Source organism: Vipera ursinii (genome assembly GCF_947247035.1).
Source record: "Vipera ursinii genome assembly, chromosome: 2".
In the NCBI taxonomy this organism is placed as follows: Eukaryota; Metazoa; Chordata; class Lepidosauria; order Squamata; family Viperidae; genus Vipera; species Vipera ursinii.
In genome coordinates, this window is record NC_139513.1 from 141,711,366 (window position 1) to 141,729,977 (window position 18,612).

Genomic DNA, 18,612 nt, shown 5'->3' on the forward strand with positions numbered 1-18,612 from the left:
ACGTTATTCCAGTTCTCCCAGAGTTGTTGTTGTTGTTTTAGAATATGTAATAATGCCGCTTGGGTTGTGTGTGAAAGCCCTAATAAGCAGGCATATACATAGAATGAAGGCTACTGCTAAGCTTGTAAGCCGCCCTGAGTCTTCGGAGAAGGGCGGGATATAAATGGAATTAAAATAAAATAAAAATAAAATAAATATGCAGCCATACAGACTCAAAACAAAAATACTGAGCTGCTGCTTCTAACATGAATCCTACTGCCCTTTTCCTTACTTGGCTTTTAGCATTAAAGAATATTGAGAGTTACCAGATAGGCTGCAGGCTCCTAGATTCATTATACAATTGTAGCATAAGAGAGTTGGCTTATGACCAACGTCAATGATCAGATGGTTACTGGGAGTCATGCGACTGGATCACATTATGAACAAAGACTTCTGGAAGGTTTTCAAAGTTGCTCCAATTCCGGACAGGATGAGAAAAGTGAGGCTGCGGTGATACGGCATGTCGTCAGAGCTAATCATGAGGCACTTGCATTTAGCCCAGAGGGCCAGCGGCCCCAAGGACGACTGAAAAAGCAATGGATGGGGACTTCCGGTGGCTCCGCGGCGCCGGAGACAGCCTTCCCGGGCTGCCCGCAGCTCAGCTGTGTGATTTTTCGCCCGAAACAGCGCCGATCAGCTGTTCGGGCGAATTTGAAGCCCCCTCCTCGGGAGAAGAGGAGGGGGTGAGCCCCCAGGTGGGGGTTGAGTTCTCCGGGGCCGCCTGAGCTTGGAGCTTGGGCGGCTGAAGGATTGAACTCCCCCGTAGCCTGGGCTGCTCCCAGCTGACTAGCGTCTCTGCTCCGGATTTTATGGAGCAGAGCCAGGCGTCTGCGACCATCCCTGCTTGAAGGAGAGACTATGAAAGGAAAAGAGCAGGCAGAGCAGTACAAGAGGGAAAGATGAAGAGATGAAGAAGATTATTTTATTTTACTCTCAAGCTTGATGGACTTTGCTTAAAACTTAAAGTGAAAGTGCGTCACAATTGTAAGTAAAAGATGGCGGCTAAACCTCCCCCTAGAACTTTTCGGAGTGCTGGAAATTCTCCGGTGCAACAACAATCATTACTGCAGGCGTTGCATTCTCCTGATGTATTGACTTCGAAGGATCTTGAAAAACATACCCAGTTAATTCTGGAGTCAATGGGTGCTAAATTTGCACAGATGGAGGAGAAATTGGAGAAATTGGAGCAGAGAATGGAAGAAAGGATGGAACAGAAACTTAGAGAGATGAAAGCAGACATTTTGTCCTCAGTGCATAAAGTTGCTAAATGTGTGGAGGTGCTGGATGACCAAGTGCAAGACTTGACTCAAAAGAATGCTATATTAGAAGCAAAAGTTTTGGAAATTGAAGATTTAAAAGACAAAATGGATTGTGAACAGAGTCTGGCCCAATTTTACCAGATGCAGTTTGCTGTGAGAATTAGAGGCCTAAAAGAGAATATTAAGGAAGATTTAAAGCAGCTGGTTTCTGAGGCTTTTGAGGGGGTATTGAATCATCCAGCATCTGAAATAAAACAAGGTATGGACAAAGTGTTTCGTGTGAATTCGTGGATTGCTAAACAGAGAAAGTTGCCTAGAGATGTGGTGGTTTATTTTGTAAAAAGGGAAGTTAGAGATGAAGTTATACAAGCTGCCTATGATACCAAAGTTGTGATTGCTGGTCAAGAAGTTTTGGTTCTAAAAGAAATTCCTCCAAAGATTTTAAAGAGAAGGAAGGATTTTATTTTTCTTGTGCAAGAGCTCAAGCAAAGAGATATAAGGTTCAGATGGGAGATCCCAGCTGGGTTGAGCTTCATGTATGATGGCAAAAGGTACTGTTTGGGTAATGTGAAACAAGCGCATGACTTTTACAACAATGTTTTAAATGTAACCCCATCAACACTTCTGGAAGCTGCAGAGGGATCTGGAGAAGGAGAACATCAAGAGGATGAAGATGGACAGATAGACGAGAAGGGTACAGGAGGAGTTCAAGCTGCAACTCTTTTGGATGATATTAGAGAACAGAGGGTGACGCGTGCTGCCTTAAAACGCTCAAAAAAGACAAAAAAATAAGACCAGCAGAAATCTATGGAACTTCCACAATATACTTATAGACAAGTGGTAGTTGTGTTTTTAAAAGTTTTGGGATGATATGTATGGTAACAGAATCTTTAATTTGGAATTAATGGACAATTTATTACAGAGGAAGAGGAAGAAAGTTTTGTGGGTTAATGCGGGTTAATTTGTGTAAGAACTATCTATTATAGTCTATTTTGGCTAGAGAGGTTAATAGGGATAGGTGTTTGTGATGTGTAAATGAGAATATGTTTAGGTAATAGGGAAAGGTGGAAGAACATAGATGGGAATGGTGCTAGTTTTCTTTTATTTTAGTTTTTTATATATATTTAGTATTGTTAAGGATTGGTTTACTCTATATAAGCTAGAGAGTGATGGATTTTAGAGTTTATAATGGTTAGTATATGATTGTTTATGATTGCTTTTTAGATATATACCTTGTATTTTGCTCTGGGAAGTCGGAGGGGGGGAGGGGGGGAGGAGGGGAAGTAGAGGGGGGGAGGCAGGGGAGGGAGGAGGGAGAGGGGGAGGGGGGGAGATAGGGGGGAGGTAGGGAGGGGAGGAGGGAGGGGGAAGGGGGGTTTCTTAAAGGAAAATTGTATTTTTTAAAACTTTTCAATAAAAAAAAAAAAAAAGCAATGGATGGACTGCATGCATGAAGACACATGAGCTGTAGGCATATGCCCCACCAATGCTACAGACTAGACGAAGTAGCAGGTGAAATGCAAAACCGCAGGGCCCCCCCAAAAAAATATGACAGGACAAGAACAAGGAGGAGGAGGAGGAGGAGGAGGAGGAGGAGGAGATGTAGAGTGCAATGTCGCGTGGTTGAACGGAGAGGCGGACACTTGAGCTGGGTATTGATTCTTTATTGAGTCAGAAATGAAGCTGGGGCAAAGGGGTTACCTGGCGTCTCTTTATAACCTGCCCAGGTGAATGGTGACCAATAGATTTAAACCTGGGCTTCCCGCCAGTGCAGGTGGCCAATGGATTTAAACCCTGGCTTCCCGCCAGAGTTGACCATGCCCTGGGGCTGTCAACGACTCGCTCTATTCAGGCTTTCCCGCCAAAGCGGTTATAGCCTGGAGCTGTCCAGCCCCCTGCTGTGCTGACATTTCTGTGTATGCTTTAAAGGCATACACTACATAGAGTTGGGGTGTTTTTCAATAAGCTTAAAAAAATTAAACCTATTTCTGCCAACCCTTTAGATATTTTTACTGCTTCATCAAGAAAAAGCCTTGTCCCTTTTGATTTTCATGTGACCTTAGTAAAAATCAACATATAAATCTCATCATATGCCCACTTTAAATCCCTAAAAGATTGCTGGGGGGGGGTTGAAAGTCAGAGTTCCTGAAGACTTTCTTATGATGTCACAGAACACTGGTCTTCCACCCAAGAACTTAGCAGGTCAAAACAGGGTCATTAAGGTGGCCAATTTTAATCCAAATTTACTTACACTGTTCTATAGGAGTTACACTCTCTAGGGACTATTCTGCAAGCTAGGAGGTACACATTGTTAAGCTAGTCTTTTACAGTTCTTTACTTCCTTTAATAATGCTGTTTTTTCTGGCCATTGGGTACTAACATAAGGAATGGCATATAAACATAGCTAGTAACCTGCCATCTAAATGCGACAGCTCACAAGCTGTTGCTGGCATTCCAAAATCTTGGGAGCTGTAAAAGTCCTCAAAGGCCATAATTGCCACACCTAGCTGAAAATATTTGGATGGTTCTTTGTTAGTGGCCAGCAAATGAAATAAACACTGTGTTGAATACTAGCATTCCTCCAGATTCTCAAGCCCAAATCTGGTAACCTCATGCTAGTCTGTATTATTTAGTCTATATTACATGATTGCCCTGCATTCAACCTAATTATACTCTTCCAGAACACACACTATTAAGCTAGCACCTTTCATATTTCACTGGTACTGATATACTTTAAACGTGAGATTAGTTTCATGAGAGGTAGTGAATAAGAGCTTCTCTATGGCTAATGTGTTTTTAAAAACTAAAAAATATAAGCTCCAAATTGGATTAATGCCCCCAACACTTTAGTCACTGAGCAATTTTCCAAGTGAGTTTTGTGTTGAGTATTATTAAATTTCAGTTGCTTTGTACTGACTAATCTTTCTGAAGAAAAAAAAAATCTAAAATTGGCAGCTTGTACAGCCCTGGACCCAGCAGCTGTTTGATTCATTTCATCAAACCAGGTTTCTGTCTGCTTCTCCCCACTGTATTTGTGAAACCTGTAGTCAATCTAGAAGATAAATCTCTAGCGGGCGATTTATTGTTCATGGTATCTCAAGATGCTACTAAATTTTCCTCTGTTACCATTCCAAATTACACTTTCTGGGAAAGAGCACACAGACTTTAAGGTCTGGATTTAAAAAAAAAACCCAGAATACTGGGATCCTCCAGTTTGGAAGTATAGAAGTATTATGGTCAAGCTGACAAATCATATGGTGTCATCTCTTCTCTTTTGTATCAGCCCAACAAGGTGGCAGCATTGAAGTGATAATGGCTGATCTCAAAAAGCTTAGTAGGGGGTTAACCTGAAGACAAGATGTGAACATCTCAGAGCTCACAAACAACATGGGCAAATCAAACAAAAACATTCCAAAAGATAGCATCGGTATATCCTTGAATATTGTTGCCAAGAGAATAATAGCACCTGAGGCTCTTTGACCCTTTTGTCCCTGCTATTGATCACAAGAAAGCAATCTGTATTATTTCCATGTTTTGGCTTTTTCTTGGTCCCTTTTGACCCTTACCATTTTCATGCTTTTTGCCAATTTTGGAATACTGGGAGTTTGTTGAATACTGAACATGTTTATTATTCTGAAGAGTTGCTTCTGCAGTCTCATAGTCTTTCAATGTCATGGATGATGCCCAATCATTACTAATAAAATATTCCAGTAACAACCATTTTTTCTGAGGACGGATAGCTTACTTTTAGGGCAAGACTGAAGTTTGAACCCACAGAATCTGTATTTTCCATTTGACGAGATACCTAAATCTGAATGGATTTTTAGTAATACAGGCTGAACGTACCGTAATACAATGTAGTTCCATTTAGTGACTTATTCTATGTTCACCATGTTTTTGGTTACTAATTTTTAGCTTCATATTTGTCCTTTTAATGTAGTATGTAGGATTATTCATAACTAATAATGTTTTAGAAAGCTATAACCCATGACATTTTTAAATTCCCGATTTATCTGTTTTATTCTTTTCATGATTTCTTTTATGCAAGTCTATATTTCAATTTATTACAATAAAAAACCAGCCAACAAGGGGTACAATTTAAAATAAAATACAAATTAAAGTGTAATATATCCCAATAACCAATAATTACCATTAAAACAAGTTAAAAGTCTAGTATCTTGCTATGTTCCCAATATGAAAACAGCAAAGTTTCACACCTAAAGAGTTATTTTATGTTCAGATAAACCAGCAGCAGAGACACATAGAAGGAAGTACTATTTTAGCTCTAAATTCAGGATACCTAGATATGTCATTCAGGTAGTACTCGAATTAAAATAATCACTTAGTGACAGTTTGAAGTTACAATGGTTCTTAAAAAAAGTGACATATGGCCATTTTTCACACTTATGACCGCTGTAGCATCCCAATGGTCATATGATCAAAATTTGGATACTTGGCAACTGGCATACATTTATGACGGTTGCAATGTCCTGGAGTCATGTAATCACCTTTTGCGAACTTCTGACAAGCAAACTCAATAGGGAAGCGAGTTTCGCTTAACACCCTTATTACTAACTTAACTGCAGTGATTCACTTGACTCTGGGAAGAAAGGTCATAAAATGGGGCAAAACTCACAACAGCAGAAATTTGAAGCTCCATTATGGTCATAAATCAAGGACTACCTATAGTGTGGAATTGTTAAATGATCAGAAAATGGAATGTATGCCACAGAGAATTAGCTGAATGGAGATTCCTGAGGTTACATGAAGAACTTTTAGAAGTCCAAGGCACTGCAAACTTCATACTTTTAAGATATTGATAGTGCTCCTTAAGGTCAAACTAATTCAGAATGTTTTTGCTTCAAACAGGAAGCATACTCCATCAACAAAGGAAGTCAAAGATTTGGTTTGATAAAGACTATGTTAGAGCAAAAATGATGTGATTGCACAATTTAAAAGCTTTAGACCCACATGGTTCATTTCAGATACCTGATTCACTAGTGCAAAAAAGTAATTTGCAGAAAATAATTAGGAGAGGTTTAAGGGCAGTCTCCAACGATATTAGAATGCCATGGGACAGCAAAAACACTGGAACTGTTTTTACAATCTCACTTTATAGCCAGAACACTTGCAGCTGCACTAATAGCAGATTACTTCACCAATATCCAAGATGGCTTCCTATTACAACTCAAAAAGTGAAAGGCCTGAAAAGCTACCTGAAGATCAGCCATCATCAACCCTAGCTATAATCATATTTCTGCAGAAATCTACTATGGAGAAGACAACTAGTGTACGTGCCTATTCATCAATCTTAACTACCCTTGGATTTTCTGTGGCAAAGAAAATAGTTAAAGACCGCCTATAGGGCACTGTTATTCAGACTGCTAACTTGATGCAACAACCTCAGCAATTTTGCACAATTTTTCTAAATGGGTTTTGGGCATGTGGTCCTGGAATCAGTTGCCATGTTTCAATATCTTGCCAATATTATAGGGATCCACAGTTGTCACTCATTGATTCTTGTGCATTGTCCTGGCATTTCTGCTTCCTTCTATATTTCTGTTACCGGCTGATAAGAACCACATAATCATGCTTCAGGTTGTGATATGTTCCTCCTTTGCATACCAATTATGCAATCACATTAGGATTTTAACTTGTTCTCGTGGCTCATGGTTCTCTTACTGGTTATTGAGATTTATTATTATGTACCGATATATTTTAATGTGTACCTTGTGGTAAACTATATTCTTTTTGGCTAATCTTTGAAAAAAACTGAAATTAAAACACATGTTTATATATTGCCTTCAAATGGTTCAATACAAAAATACAAACAAAAAGTGAGTTTCAACCTTTCTGTGGAAATGTGGAGGATACCTTCTCATACATCTGCCAGAACCAGGCTGGGAAAAGCAGAACATTGCAATGACCAGGGAAAACTCATTAATGAAGCCTGACCAATTGATAGGCCTATTGTTTTTTCACCCTCCAGGGCAATCAGGTAAATTGCCCTGGCTCTCAGTAATTCACAGCCATGTGCAAAATGAGAACCAAAAATAACTGTCAAATTCTTCAGGTTCACTTCCACATATGTCCCTAGTAATGTAATTTAATGCTTTGGTGTCTGTTTTGCCCCTATATTTTAGCATTAAAAATCAATGCTAACATAATGTATGATTCATAACCTTATTGATATAACCTATATGATACAACAAAGCTGGCTCTACTTGGTTCAGTTTTTTTGGCTCAGTGGGCTAGGACGCTGAGCTTGTCGATCAGAAGGTCGGCAGTTTGGCAGGTCGAATCCCAAGTGCCGCGTAACAGAGTGAGCGCCTGTTACTCATCCCAGCTTCTGCCAACCTAGCAGTTCAAAAGCACGTAAAAATGCAAGTAGAAAAATAGGGACCACTACAGTGGGAAGGTAACAGCGTTCCGTGCGCCTTTGGCGTCTAGTCATGCCGACCACATGACCACGGAGACGTCCTCGGACAAGCGCTGGCTCTTCGGCTTTGGAACGGAGATGAGCACCGGCCCCTACAGTTGGAAATGACTAGCACGCATGTGCGGGGGAACCTTTACCTTTACCTTTATTACCTTGAAAACAGTAAACACCTGCCATTTTCAACAAAAGCAGAAAGGGCAAAAAATGTTATTCTGTTTTATGTAGAAAATCTTAACTTCACACTTTTTGGACAGGAAAAGATATAGGGAACACAGGTATTCCAATTATAAGAATGGGACCAGGCTTGGGGATTGTAATGCATTTTTTTTTCAAAAGTACAAGATTGTGTGGTGTGGTGTGTGTGTGTGTGTGGTGGTAGAGCTGGGGGGGTGTTAATCTGGAGGAAAATCCTTGTGAGGACTGGCTCTTGCATTTTGTCCCTGGCCTCTCTCCAACTCAGATCTGCATGGGATAGACGCAAGTATTTTAAATTTCAAATACTGGGGATTTAATATGTTCTTTAAATGTAAAACAGAGGCAGAGAGGATAGAAGAGACCACAAAACCCCTTATTGCTTCTGTTTTGCCAAGAGGACTGGCCATTTTTCTGTAAGAAATCTCAAGCACAAGAAAAACGAAAAATACATCGTATTGTGAGAGGATGTTACAGCCCTTTTCTATTTGGGTGATAGCAGGAACAGGAGCCTAGTTTCTCACAGGCATAAGAATTTCTCAATGGAAAAGAAGAGAACCTTTACCTTTACCTTTATACTCTGAAAAGTACGGTATACAATATGGCAAGGCATCCCAAATATTTTGAATCTGGGTGTAGACATGAACATCTAGGCAGATGCTACATGCTAGTCAGATGGTTCCAGAGGGGTCTTTCTGCTGTCATACTTAAAGTTCCTGGCAAGCAGAATGGACATATTATGTACCCACTTAAGGTACAATTCATAAAACTCCCATTGGCATTTATCTTGGTGTTAAGACAATTGTTTTTGAATATACTGACTACTAGCTTGTCATGAGTGTACAGATCAACAATTTCTTTTTGGGAAACTTGGTTGGAAGGAAGTGAAAGGGCTTACAAAGGCTTACTTTGCCTCAATTTACCCCAAGGAGGAAGGTTTTTAAAGAGATGGAATAGTGCCTCAGGTCCTAAAAAATGTTGAAGCATCCATTTGCCCTTTAAATCTCTCAACCCTTTTATAAGGACCTTTTCAACAACCTGCTACAGGGATGCACTGAGTGCTGTTAAAGGAATAGTGGGGGGAGCACATGCACACAACTCTACAACCACCTCTTTCTTTATCATTTCTTCTAGAAACAACAAAGTTGAATAGGAAAAGAAATCTTACAATGTACCTCTTGTAAAACTGAAGAATATAAAGCTTAGATGAACAATGCGGCTGAAGCTGAAAACATCTTTTTTCTTTAAAAAAAAACATCCATTTTGTCACTAATACCTGAAACTGAACGACATTTACTTTGGAATAACCTCCAAAATTTCAACAAGATGTCCTGATAAACATGCATGAACTGAATCCAACATCTACTTTCTAACCCCTCACTGGTCTCTTCTGGGGGATGTCAACTTGTCGGCTGAATGATTCCTGACCTTTTTAGATCTGACAGTTGAGGGCTAGTTTTCTTTTTTTGTGGGGCGTGGGTGTTGTTTGTTATTCTTCTCAGTTGGGAAGGCAAAAAATCAAGAAAAGCTGGAGGCAACTGTAAAAGCAAGTCTGCAGCGCAGCTGTTAGCTAGGAAAGAATGATGAGGGGATTTCCTGTGAGACGTGTTAACTGATCTTAAATCTGCAGAAAGCCAATGCAGTTACAGCGGACATTTCATTTCCTAACGGTCCCCGATATTTTATTTTTCCATGTTAGTTAGCTATCTCTGGGAGAAAAAAAACATAGCTAAAAAAGTAAGGTACTTAAGCATCTGAGTAATTATGCTTCTGAAAGGGTAAAAGACATACATGCTTGGGATTACATATTACACTCACCTGTAACTATATTTGTTTGATTTGGGTTTAGCATCTCATGTGAATCCAACCAATTCTGAAACACATCATGAGTTAGTGCAACATGTCCTTCCCATATCTGTCACACTTTAATGAGCATTGTGTTTTCCATATTTCTGGCAGGCTATTAAAATTAGTAGTCATGTATTTAAAAGATATTCAACAGGAATGGGCAGCATAATACTTCATCTGTTCAATTTAAACCAGGCGCATGACTATAGGAAAAAAATAGAGGCTCCTTTTTGCTAATCTGACAATGGTTCACATACATATACATACTCTTCTGAAATTAATTTGAGTTTTTAAACACCTTTTTTTCTATTTTCTATTTGTTCACTGAGTACAGAATTTATCAGCACAAATGTTTCAGAACCAGTGAAATGTCTCAGTTAAATTAAACACTGAATAAAAACCCAGGTTGTAATGTAGTTTCAATGAATAAGTTCTTTGCAGCTATTCAGTGAGGATTCTCATGACTAGATATGACAAATTATTTGCAACACTTCGGTTAAATGAGTAATTAGTACATCAGTCAGTTAAGTAGATTAATGACAGGATTCATGTTTTCAGGATTTTTTTTTTTTAAATGTTTCTTAACATTAGGATATAGGAAAGTTCCCAGGATTTCACAAACTAAACTTGATAATCACCTGGTCTTGCATCCATCCCAACAGAACGCTAATGCAAAATATTCTTTAGAAATTCACAAGCTTTAAAATGAGTCTGCATTTTTAGACACCACTCCTTTAATAACACATAAAAATTAGAAAAAAATATGGCATCTTATGGATAAGATTTCCAATTCATTAGAATATCTATTACTTTCATAACCTAGTTATTTGTAAAAATAACAAAGGCAGGATACAAATAAATAAAACAAAATCCTTCCTTTCTTCTAGAACTTCATGCCAATATACATAAAATATGCCAATATACAGTAAACACCCATCATCTCCATTTAATCCAAACCATTCTGTGAAAATTGCCAAATAAGGTTTATTAGGAATCTGAACGTGGGTGTAGTTTTAGCCTACTATTACTGGGAAAACATAAGGTACCCATTTTCCTGTAAGTATATTTAGAAAGAACTGCCATACACTTACAAGAAAGTAAGAATCAATTCAGTGAGGATTCCTGCTAAGAAGTCTGCACTATAAAGCTTCAGTTCTAGTTCTATGCATGCTTAGATAAAAGATTCAGAATACTGGACCATTAATCCATTATCCAATCAGCAAACTGAGCATGGATTGTGTCATCACTGCACAACACAGTAATTAAAGTTCCAAATGCCACTGTTTGAATACTATGGACAGAAGACTGACCAGTGAGCTGACATCCTTCAAGAATCTGTTGAGGGCATGGAGTGCAAAAGCTTTATTTCTATTTTCATTATTTATTTCTCAAATTTCAATATCACCCATCACACTTGTGTGCTTCTTTCCCAACCCATGGCCCTCCAGAATTCCCAGCCACCTAAATCAATAGCTGTGAATGTTAGGAGGTACAGCCCAACTAATCTGGAAGGCTACGGAAGACTAGAACTGATTTATTCGGAAATAATTTCTATCTTCATTAGCCTCATTTCAGCCTCATTCAAACCTCCTCTCTTTTACACCGGGAATTCAACAATCTACTTGGGAAAAACGTATTTCTACTTGGCCGGAACTAGCCGGATGCATAAGAACGGGAGCTTTGAGCGGTTAGCGATGAACCCCGAGAGAAAGGAGTACTTCTTGACACCTGATAACTTCATCTTAGGAGAAGGTACCGGTAAAGAGAGGCTACGGATCCAGCTGCTAGGTCAAGTCTTACCGACGGTTCTTCTTTGGCACAAACGATCCCGCGAAATCCTGCCAAAGCCACGGGGCGAGCGTAAAGCCCGAGGCCTGGGTCGTAACCACTTCGGGGAGCCCTTATGACGCAGGTCGTCGTGCGAATGACCGTCAAACAAGACGGAGGGCCAAGGGCAGTGGCTGGGCCATGCGCAAGGGTGCCTTTTACCACCAGGCGCTGAACGAGCGTGACTGTCCAGCTAGGATACCAGCTTGCCTAGCCGCGCCTTTCTCTCGCTTCCCACTGCTGCCCGGGATCGGCAGGAGCTACCCGTGTGACCCCGAGGCCGAGCCGTCGAGCGCCATGGCGAGGCCGTTCGGGGCCATCCGGGTGGGAACCTATCTGGACATCAAGAGGAGCGACGGGCGGATCCACCCGGCGCTGGTGACGGCGCTGCACGACGCCGCCAACGGCTTGACGGTGGAATGGATCGAAAGGGGCACCAACAAGGGCAAAAAAGTGGAGCTCGGCCAGGCTTTCAGCCTCAACCCTCACTTGGCCCCGGCCGAGTTCCGACCGGGAACGCTCGCGGCGCAAACCCCGTCGGAGCAGGGCGACCACCCGACGCCGCCTCTCAACTACGTGGCGACCCCCAGAAGCAGAGAGAAGCCCGGCGGGGACGGCGTGGAATGCGAGCTCCGAAGACCCCCTTCGACGGCCGCCCGCAAGTCGCCCTGCGTGCTGGAGGTGGAGCGGCTGCGCGTCGAGCGCGAGAAACGCCACTCGGCGCTGCTGGAGAGGCTAGCCCGGCGCGAGGCGCGCGACGCCCACCCGCACGCGGACGTGATCGCCATGATTCAGCGGTGCCGCGAGGCCCTGTCGCGCGGCGGCGGCGGCGGCGCCGCCCTGCTGGCCCAGAGCTGCCTGCCGCAGAGCGGCCGCAACGACGGGGCCGCTTCCCGCAAGATCTGCGTCTGCGTCCGCAAGCGGCCGCTCAACCAGCGGGAGGCGGAGATCAAGGAGGTGGACGTGGTGACCATCCCGTGCTCGGGCGTGGTGATGGTGCACGAGGCCAGGCAAAAGCTGGACCTCACCCGCTACTTGGAGCACCAGACCTTCCGCTTCGACCACGCTTTTGACGACGGCGCCACCAACGAAAGCGTCTACCAACACACGGCCCAGCCGCTGGTGGAGACCATCTTCCGCGGCGGCATGGCCACGTGCTTTGCCTACGGCCAGACGGGCAGCGGCAAGACCCACACGATGGGAGGGGACTTGTCTGGTAAGAAGCAGGACTCCACCAAAGGCATCTACGCCATGGCCGCCCGCGACGTCTTCTTTCTGCTCCAGGAGCCCACTTACAAGATGCTGGAGCTCCAGGTCTTCGGCGCCTTTTTTGAGATCTACTGGGGAAAAGTCTACGATTTGCTGAACTGGAAGAACCGGCTCCGGGTCCTGGAGGATAGCAATCAGCAAGTGCAGGTGGTGGGGCTGCTGGAGCAGGAGGTAATCTGTGTTGAGGACGTCTTGAAGCTCATTGAGATTGGGAACCGATGCAGGACCTCCGGCCAGACCTCGGCCAACTCCCATTCCTCCCGGAGTCATGCGGTTTTCCAAATTATCCTCAAACGCAAAGGGAGACTGTATGGCAAATTTTCCTTGATTGACCTGGCTGGCAATGAGCGGGGAGCAGATACCTCCAGGGCCGACAGACTAACAAGGTTGGAGGGAGCTGAGATTAATAAGAGCCTCTTGGCGCTGAAAGAATGCATCCGAGCCTTGGGGCGCAATAAAGGTCACACACCTTTCCGAGCTAGCAAGCTGACCCAAGTGCTAAGAGACTCATTCATTGGAGAAAACTCTTGCACCTGCATGATTGCCACCATCTCCCCAGGCATGAAGTCATGTGAGCACACACTCAATACCCTCAGATATGCCAGTCGGGTAAAAGGTCTGGTGGTTGATCCCAGTGCCTTCAAACAGTGCCATCGTATCCTGTCTAAATCTCTCTATCAGCTGGAGGATTCAATCCAGCCTTGGAGCAGTCATAGCTTGCCTGAGACTGATCAGTTCAAAATCGTCTGTGTGCAGAAAGAAAATCGAGTCCCATTGCCAGCTCTTAGCATCATCACCAGAGGGAAAGGGCAGAAGAAGAGGAAAGAGATTGAGAAAGCTCAGACAGAAGATCATCAGGAATCACTGAGATGGCTGAAAGCTTTTCTGAAGATGGCTGAAGATGTTGAATATGACATGGAGTTTTACGCCACCCAGTTTGAAACCATGCTGACAGAAAAGATTGCTCTCCTTTCCGAGATTCAAGATAAAGTGAAATCTTTTCGGGCTAACCTCTGTAAGGAAGACGTAGAGAACAATGACATCATTGTGAAGAGATCCCGCATTCTGTGAGCTCTGATAAGAGTCTCTTTCTACTCTCCTAATGTTAAGTAGCGCTGGTCTTTCCGCACTATACATTGCATCTAACCATCTGGCATTGTAATGGCTGGTTTTTTAAAAAAATAAAATAAAATTCTATATCTCTGGGGATTTCCTGCTTAAGGAAAGAGGAATTGCCTGTTTTCCTCAATTCTGAAATAATGTAGAAAGCCTTCCAAGACCAACCTAAGTTATTTATTTTAACTTTATAAAAACAACATTCTTTAAGATTGAAAGCGCAATCCTTGGGCGTTGGCAGTTTGAATTGGCTGTAGTTTTTAGAAAATGAATTAAAGAGCACTTGGGGAATAATACTTTAAAGTAATGAAGGCTGCTGTACGGATATAGTATGAGGCTGAATTTAATGTCATTTGTTGCCATGTTACCTGCCAAACCCAGGGAACTTGTAAAAGAACATTAAAAAAAACTGTAGATGGGAAAATAGTGTCTTTTTGGTCTGGTTATTCAAAAGGGATGGATTTAAGATCATTCAAAATATAGGAAAGACTTGGTAGCTGAAACAGTTGCATAGCCATATAATCTCTGAATTATATAAGAGGAACCAGTTTTATCATTTAAGATTCAGCAAACAACACAGGAGGTTGTCGTGCAGTGGACAGAGAACATTTTTCCGTCAGAAATTTGTCACTTGGGTACCTGATGTATCAAACATAAGGAAAGCTATGGAAGATGAGGCCAAAGATCTGCTCCCACAGTGGCCCAAGAGAAGTTTTGGGGAAGTTCTAATTAGAACTTGTCCACAACTGCAGTCTTTTCTTTAATTTCTGGAATCATCTTAATTGAAGGACAGCTCCACATATCATCATTTTAAGTGCTTCCTTTTATCAAAGCTGCCCACTCAACAGTTTTGGATAAAATGGATTGTAAGAGTGAAAGAGTATAAGGTAAATAACTATCCCAGAGCTTGGCAGCACTGTTTCCTCCAAATATCTTGAGACGGTGACACCAATATTATTTCCATTATTATGGAAGTTTAGCTTAAATCAATAAATTCAAGACAAAACCCATTGTGGTAAAAGTAATATAATGGCCAGATGTTACTGATCTACTCCCTACAGCAAATGTCACTTGGCTATGCTGGCTGGAGTTGTGAGGTATACTGAGCATCTGGAAGGCCTCAGTGATATTGAAAGACAGGCTCCCTGTTCTTCAGATGGATTTACCAAAGACCCTGTCCTGGATCTTGGAGCACTAAGCAGCATTCAGCTGAAGAAATAGGAAACAGCTTCCTTCCTATATTGTAGGTTCCTCTATGGCTTACCAAGAATTTAGCTCCTGACATTTTTAGACTCGGGCAAATAGGATATTTTCTCAGTCTTCTGTGAAGAATAGATTACCGTATAATTGCATCAGCTGTAATGAGTATGCTGGAAACTGCCTAGAGTTGTTAGGAGTTGAGTGACTGATCGATTTAATAATTATTAAATGTGTTAATTTTAAAATTACAACAATATTTATAATAAATTTATATTTATTTTAAGTTATTTATATTAAATTGGCTTGTTATTACTATTATTAAATACTTCCAGAGAGGATTGGTAGATTATGAGGAAATTAAAATGCTTAAAATGTATTTATGCCTTCTTAATGCAGATCATTTGGCTTGATTTTGAAAATACCTGAGATAATGAGTAAAGGGAGAATCATTCAAATATGCACATGGAATACATTAACATCATGAATCATTCTGTCCCTCTTACTATCATTTGACTTTTGACACCTATGTATATTCTTTGGGGTATGTCTTTTTAAAGTGATACACACAGTCAAATGTAGTCACTACCCAGATATTAACTGTATTGCTTTCCAGCCTCAAAAGAATAGTCTTGTTCCCTATTTCCCCAGTAAATTTGACAAACTGCATCATTCATACATGCTGATGGTAACTGCCAGATTTTTTTTCTTATCTCATCCTAAAGATGTTGAAGACATAAGATGAAGCTGTCTATAAGAAGAACCACCTTGGCTGAATATTGGCTCTTCCTTGCCATATCTGCTACCTTTCGAACTTGAATTGATAGAATTCCATAATTAGCTCAATGGGAACTATTTTACAGTTTCCATTCACTGGCAAGACAATCAGACATGTCTTATTCTTGGTCATTGAATATATTATTTCCACCTCTTATTGTAGCTAGGAGATTGGTTAATTATGGACAGACAGCTTGCCCATTCAGGAGAGATGGGTGGAGGGAAAGCTACCCCTGCTTTCTTTTCTATTATGTTACAGTGGGAAAGGGCTGTTCAAATGCTTTCTGTTAAATAGAAATCTCTATATTAAGAACTTACTTCAGGGGAAACATCATAGAGAAGGTTAAAGTAGGCCTTTTTTCCTCTGACGTTCGGTTTTTACCAGTGGGAGTTTTTAATGTAGAGAATAACTGTGGAGATACCGTAGTTTCCGGCGTATAAGATGACTTTTTAACCCATGAAAATCTTCTCAAAAGTCAGGGGTTGTCCTATACGCCAGGTGCTGAAACTTTAGGGACAGGGCTGGTTGGAAAACCTGGAGCGGATCTTCCATTTAGTCTGCGCAGGGAAAGCGGGACCAATTGGAGTAGAAGCTGCAGTCTGTGATTTTTTACAGGCTGGGGTCTGGGGTCTTTCCTTCTAAAGTTGAAGAGCAGCTGTAGGCAGGTGGGAAATGCAAGAGCAACTTGAAAGGCTGGTGGGGAATGCTGTAGCCAGAGCAGCTGCTTAGCTCTAAGGACACATTTGACTCAGGAACTGGGCGGGCTGGCTGGAAAACCTGGAGCGGATCTCCCATTTGGTCTTTTTTTTTAATCCCATTTATATCCTGCCCTTCTCCGAAGACTCAGGGCGGCTTACAATTTAAAGCACAAATCAATGTGCTTAGCCTTCATTCTATGTATATGCCTGCTTATTAGAGCTTTCACCCCCCCCCCCAGCAGCATTATTACAAAGTCAGCTTATTGCTCCCAACAATCTGAGTCCTCATTTTACCTACCTCGGAAAGATGGAAGGCTGACTCAACCTTGAGCCTGGTGGGATGAGAACCTGCACTAATTGCAGGCAGCTGGTGTTACTTAAGGCTCTGCGCAGGGAAAGCTTTAGAGTGAATTAGGGAAAAGTGAAAAAGTGAATTAGGAAAATAGGAAACGGTTGCTGGAATTGGGTATGTGTAGTTTAACGAAGAGAAAGGTGAGGGGTGACATGATAGCAGTGATCCAATATCTCAGGCACTGCCACAAAGGAAGAGGGAGCCAAGCTATTCTCCAAAGCACCTGAAAGCAGGACAAGAAGCAATGCATGGAAACTAGTCAAGGAGAGAAGCAACCTAGAACTGAGGAGAAACTTCCTGACAGTTAGAACAATTAACCAGTGGAACAACCTGCCTCCAGAAGTGGTGAATGCTCCAACACTGGAAGTTTTTAAGAAGAGACTGGACAGCCATTTGTCTGAAATGATATAGGGTTTCCTGCCTTAGCAGGGGGTTGGACTAGATGACCTCCAAGGTCCCTTCCAACATTATTATTATTATTATTATTATTATTATTATTATTATTATTATTATTATTATTATTATTAAGTTTAATCCACTTGCACTGTTTTATGTTTACATGTTTGATGACAAACAGCCTTATGTTTATAAGTGACAGTTTTCCTACTAAGTACCTACATGTCATAAGCATTTGAATTAAAATTACTATATTAAAATCAAATCTGATGTTTTTTAATTTTTATTTGGTGTGCGTTGGAAGAGGGGTAGTCTTATACGGCGAATATAGCCCAAACCCTATAATTTAACAGGAAATGTAGAGGGTCATCTTATACGCCAGAAAATACGGTACTTAGCAACGTTTTGAAGTGTAATAAGTGGGATTTGCACTTTGTGCTAAGCCATACTTGCTTAGTTTTTGTTTAGCATGTTGTGTGAACTCACAAGGTAGATGGCTTAGTGTGGTGTGCATACAATACTTCGCTATGTCGTAAATTTTATGCTTTCTCCCCGTGGTGAGATCCAGATTCCAAACAAACAATTCTGCAGTTGTTGGGGGTTTTCCCCCCCAACAAGGAAAAGGTATGAGAAAATAAAAGCAAATTGCATCTTATTTCAATTTGTAATAAAAGTTGAATCTGCTTGTTATTGTCTGTATGGGAGGTGAAACAAAACATAATTAACTTTACAGTTTTGTTCCAAGCTTAAATTAATTTTCACCAAAGAAAGAATATGCTGTAAATCTATGTGGTCACTCAGCCAACACAATCCAGACATTTACCATCAGAAACTAACCCAATTCAACAGAGCAGTATCTCAGACTATTTAACAAAGAATGCTATTTCCCATTATATTCTATGTTATTGCCATTCTATTTTATAACTTTGCACTTAGCAAAATATTCTTGAGTGCATCTAAAAATTAGATGTAGTAGGTAAATGTAGCCTTCCACTGGTAGAACAGTTGTTATTTCATAACAAACTGAAGGATTCGCTACTTCCATTTTATCTCACCTATAATGTTAGGCCTACTATGTATATAGAAACATGATCCTCCAAAGACTTCTTGTTTACAGGTTTTTAAGTGCTGCTTCAGTTCGTAGCACATACATATACACACACACACAAGCACAACATTTCCTATGGGGTAGGCTATAAGCT

At 41.3% G+C, this 18,612-nt stretch overlaps 2 protein-coding genes across 2 annotated transcripts in view; both read left to right on the forward strand.

The window, feature by feature from the left end:
• Window positions 1-2,814, forward strand: part of LOC310634895 (uncharacterized protein) — a gene marked incomplete at its 3' end in the record, with an annotated part of 488,822 nt that extends 486,008 nt beyond the window's left edge. Inside the window, exons 2-3 of the mRNA XM_083353432.1 lie at window positions 1,200-1,904; window positions 2,794-2,814. Coding sequence (XP_083209558.1) covers window positions 1,200-1,904; window positions 2,794-2,814 — 726 coding nt within the window. The remainder of the gene's footprint in view (window positions 1-1,199; window positions 1,905-2,793) is intronic.
• An 8,731-nt stretch (window positions 2,815-11,545) lies between these two features.
• On the forward strand, window positions 11,546-14,029 carry KIF2B (kinesin family member 2B). Its single transcript, XM_083356589.1, has one exon. It carries the CDS (start codon window positions 11,746-11,748, stop codon window positions 13,942-13,944), a length of 2,199 nt encoding a protein of 732 aa, XP_083212715.1. The 5' UTR covers window positions 11,546-11,745; the 3' UTR covers window positions 13,945-14,029.
• The last annotated feature ends 4,583 nt before the right edge of the window (window positions 14,030-18,612 follow it).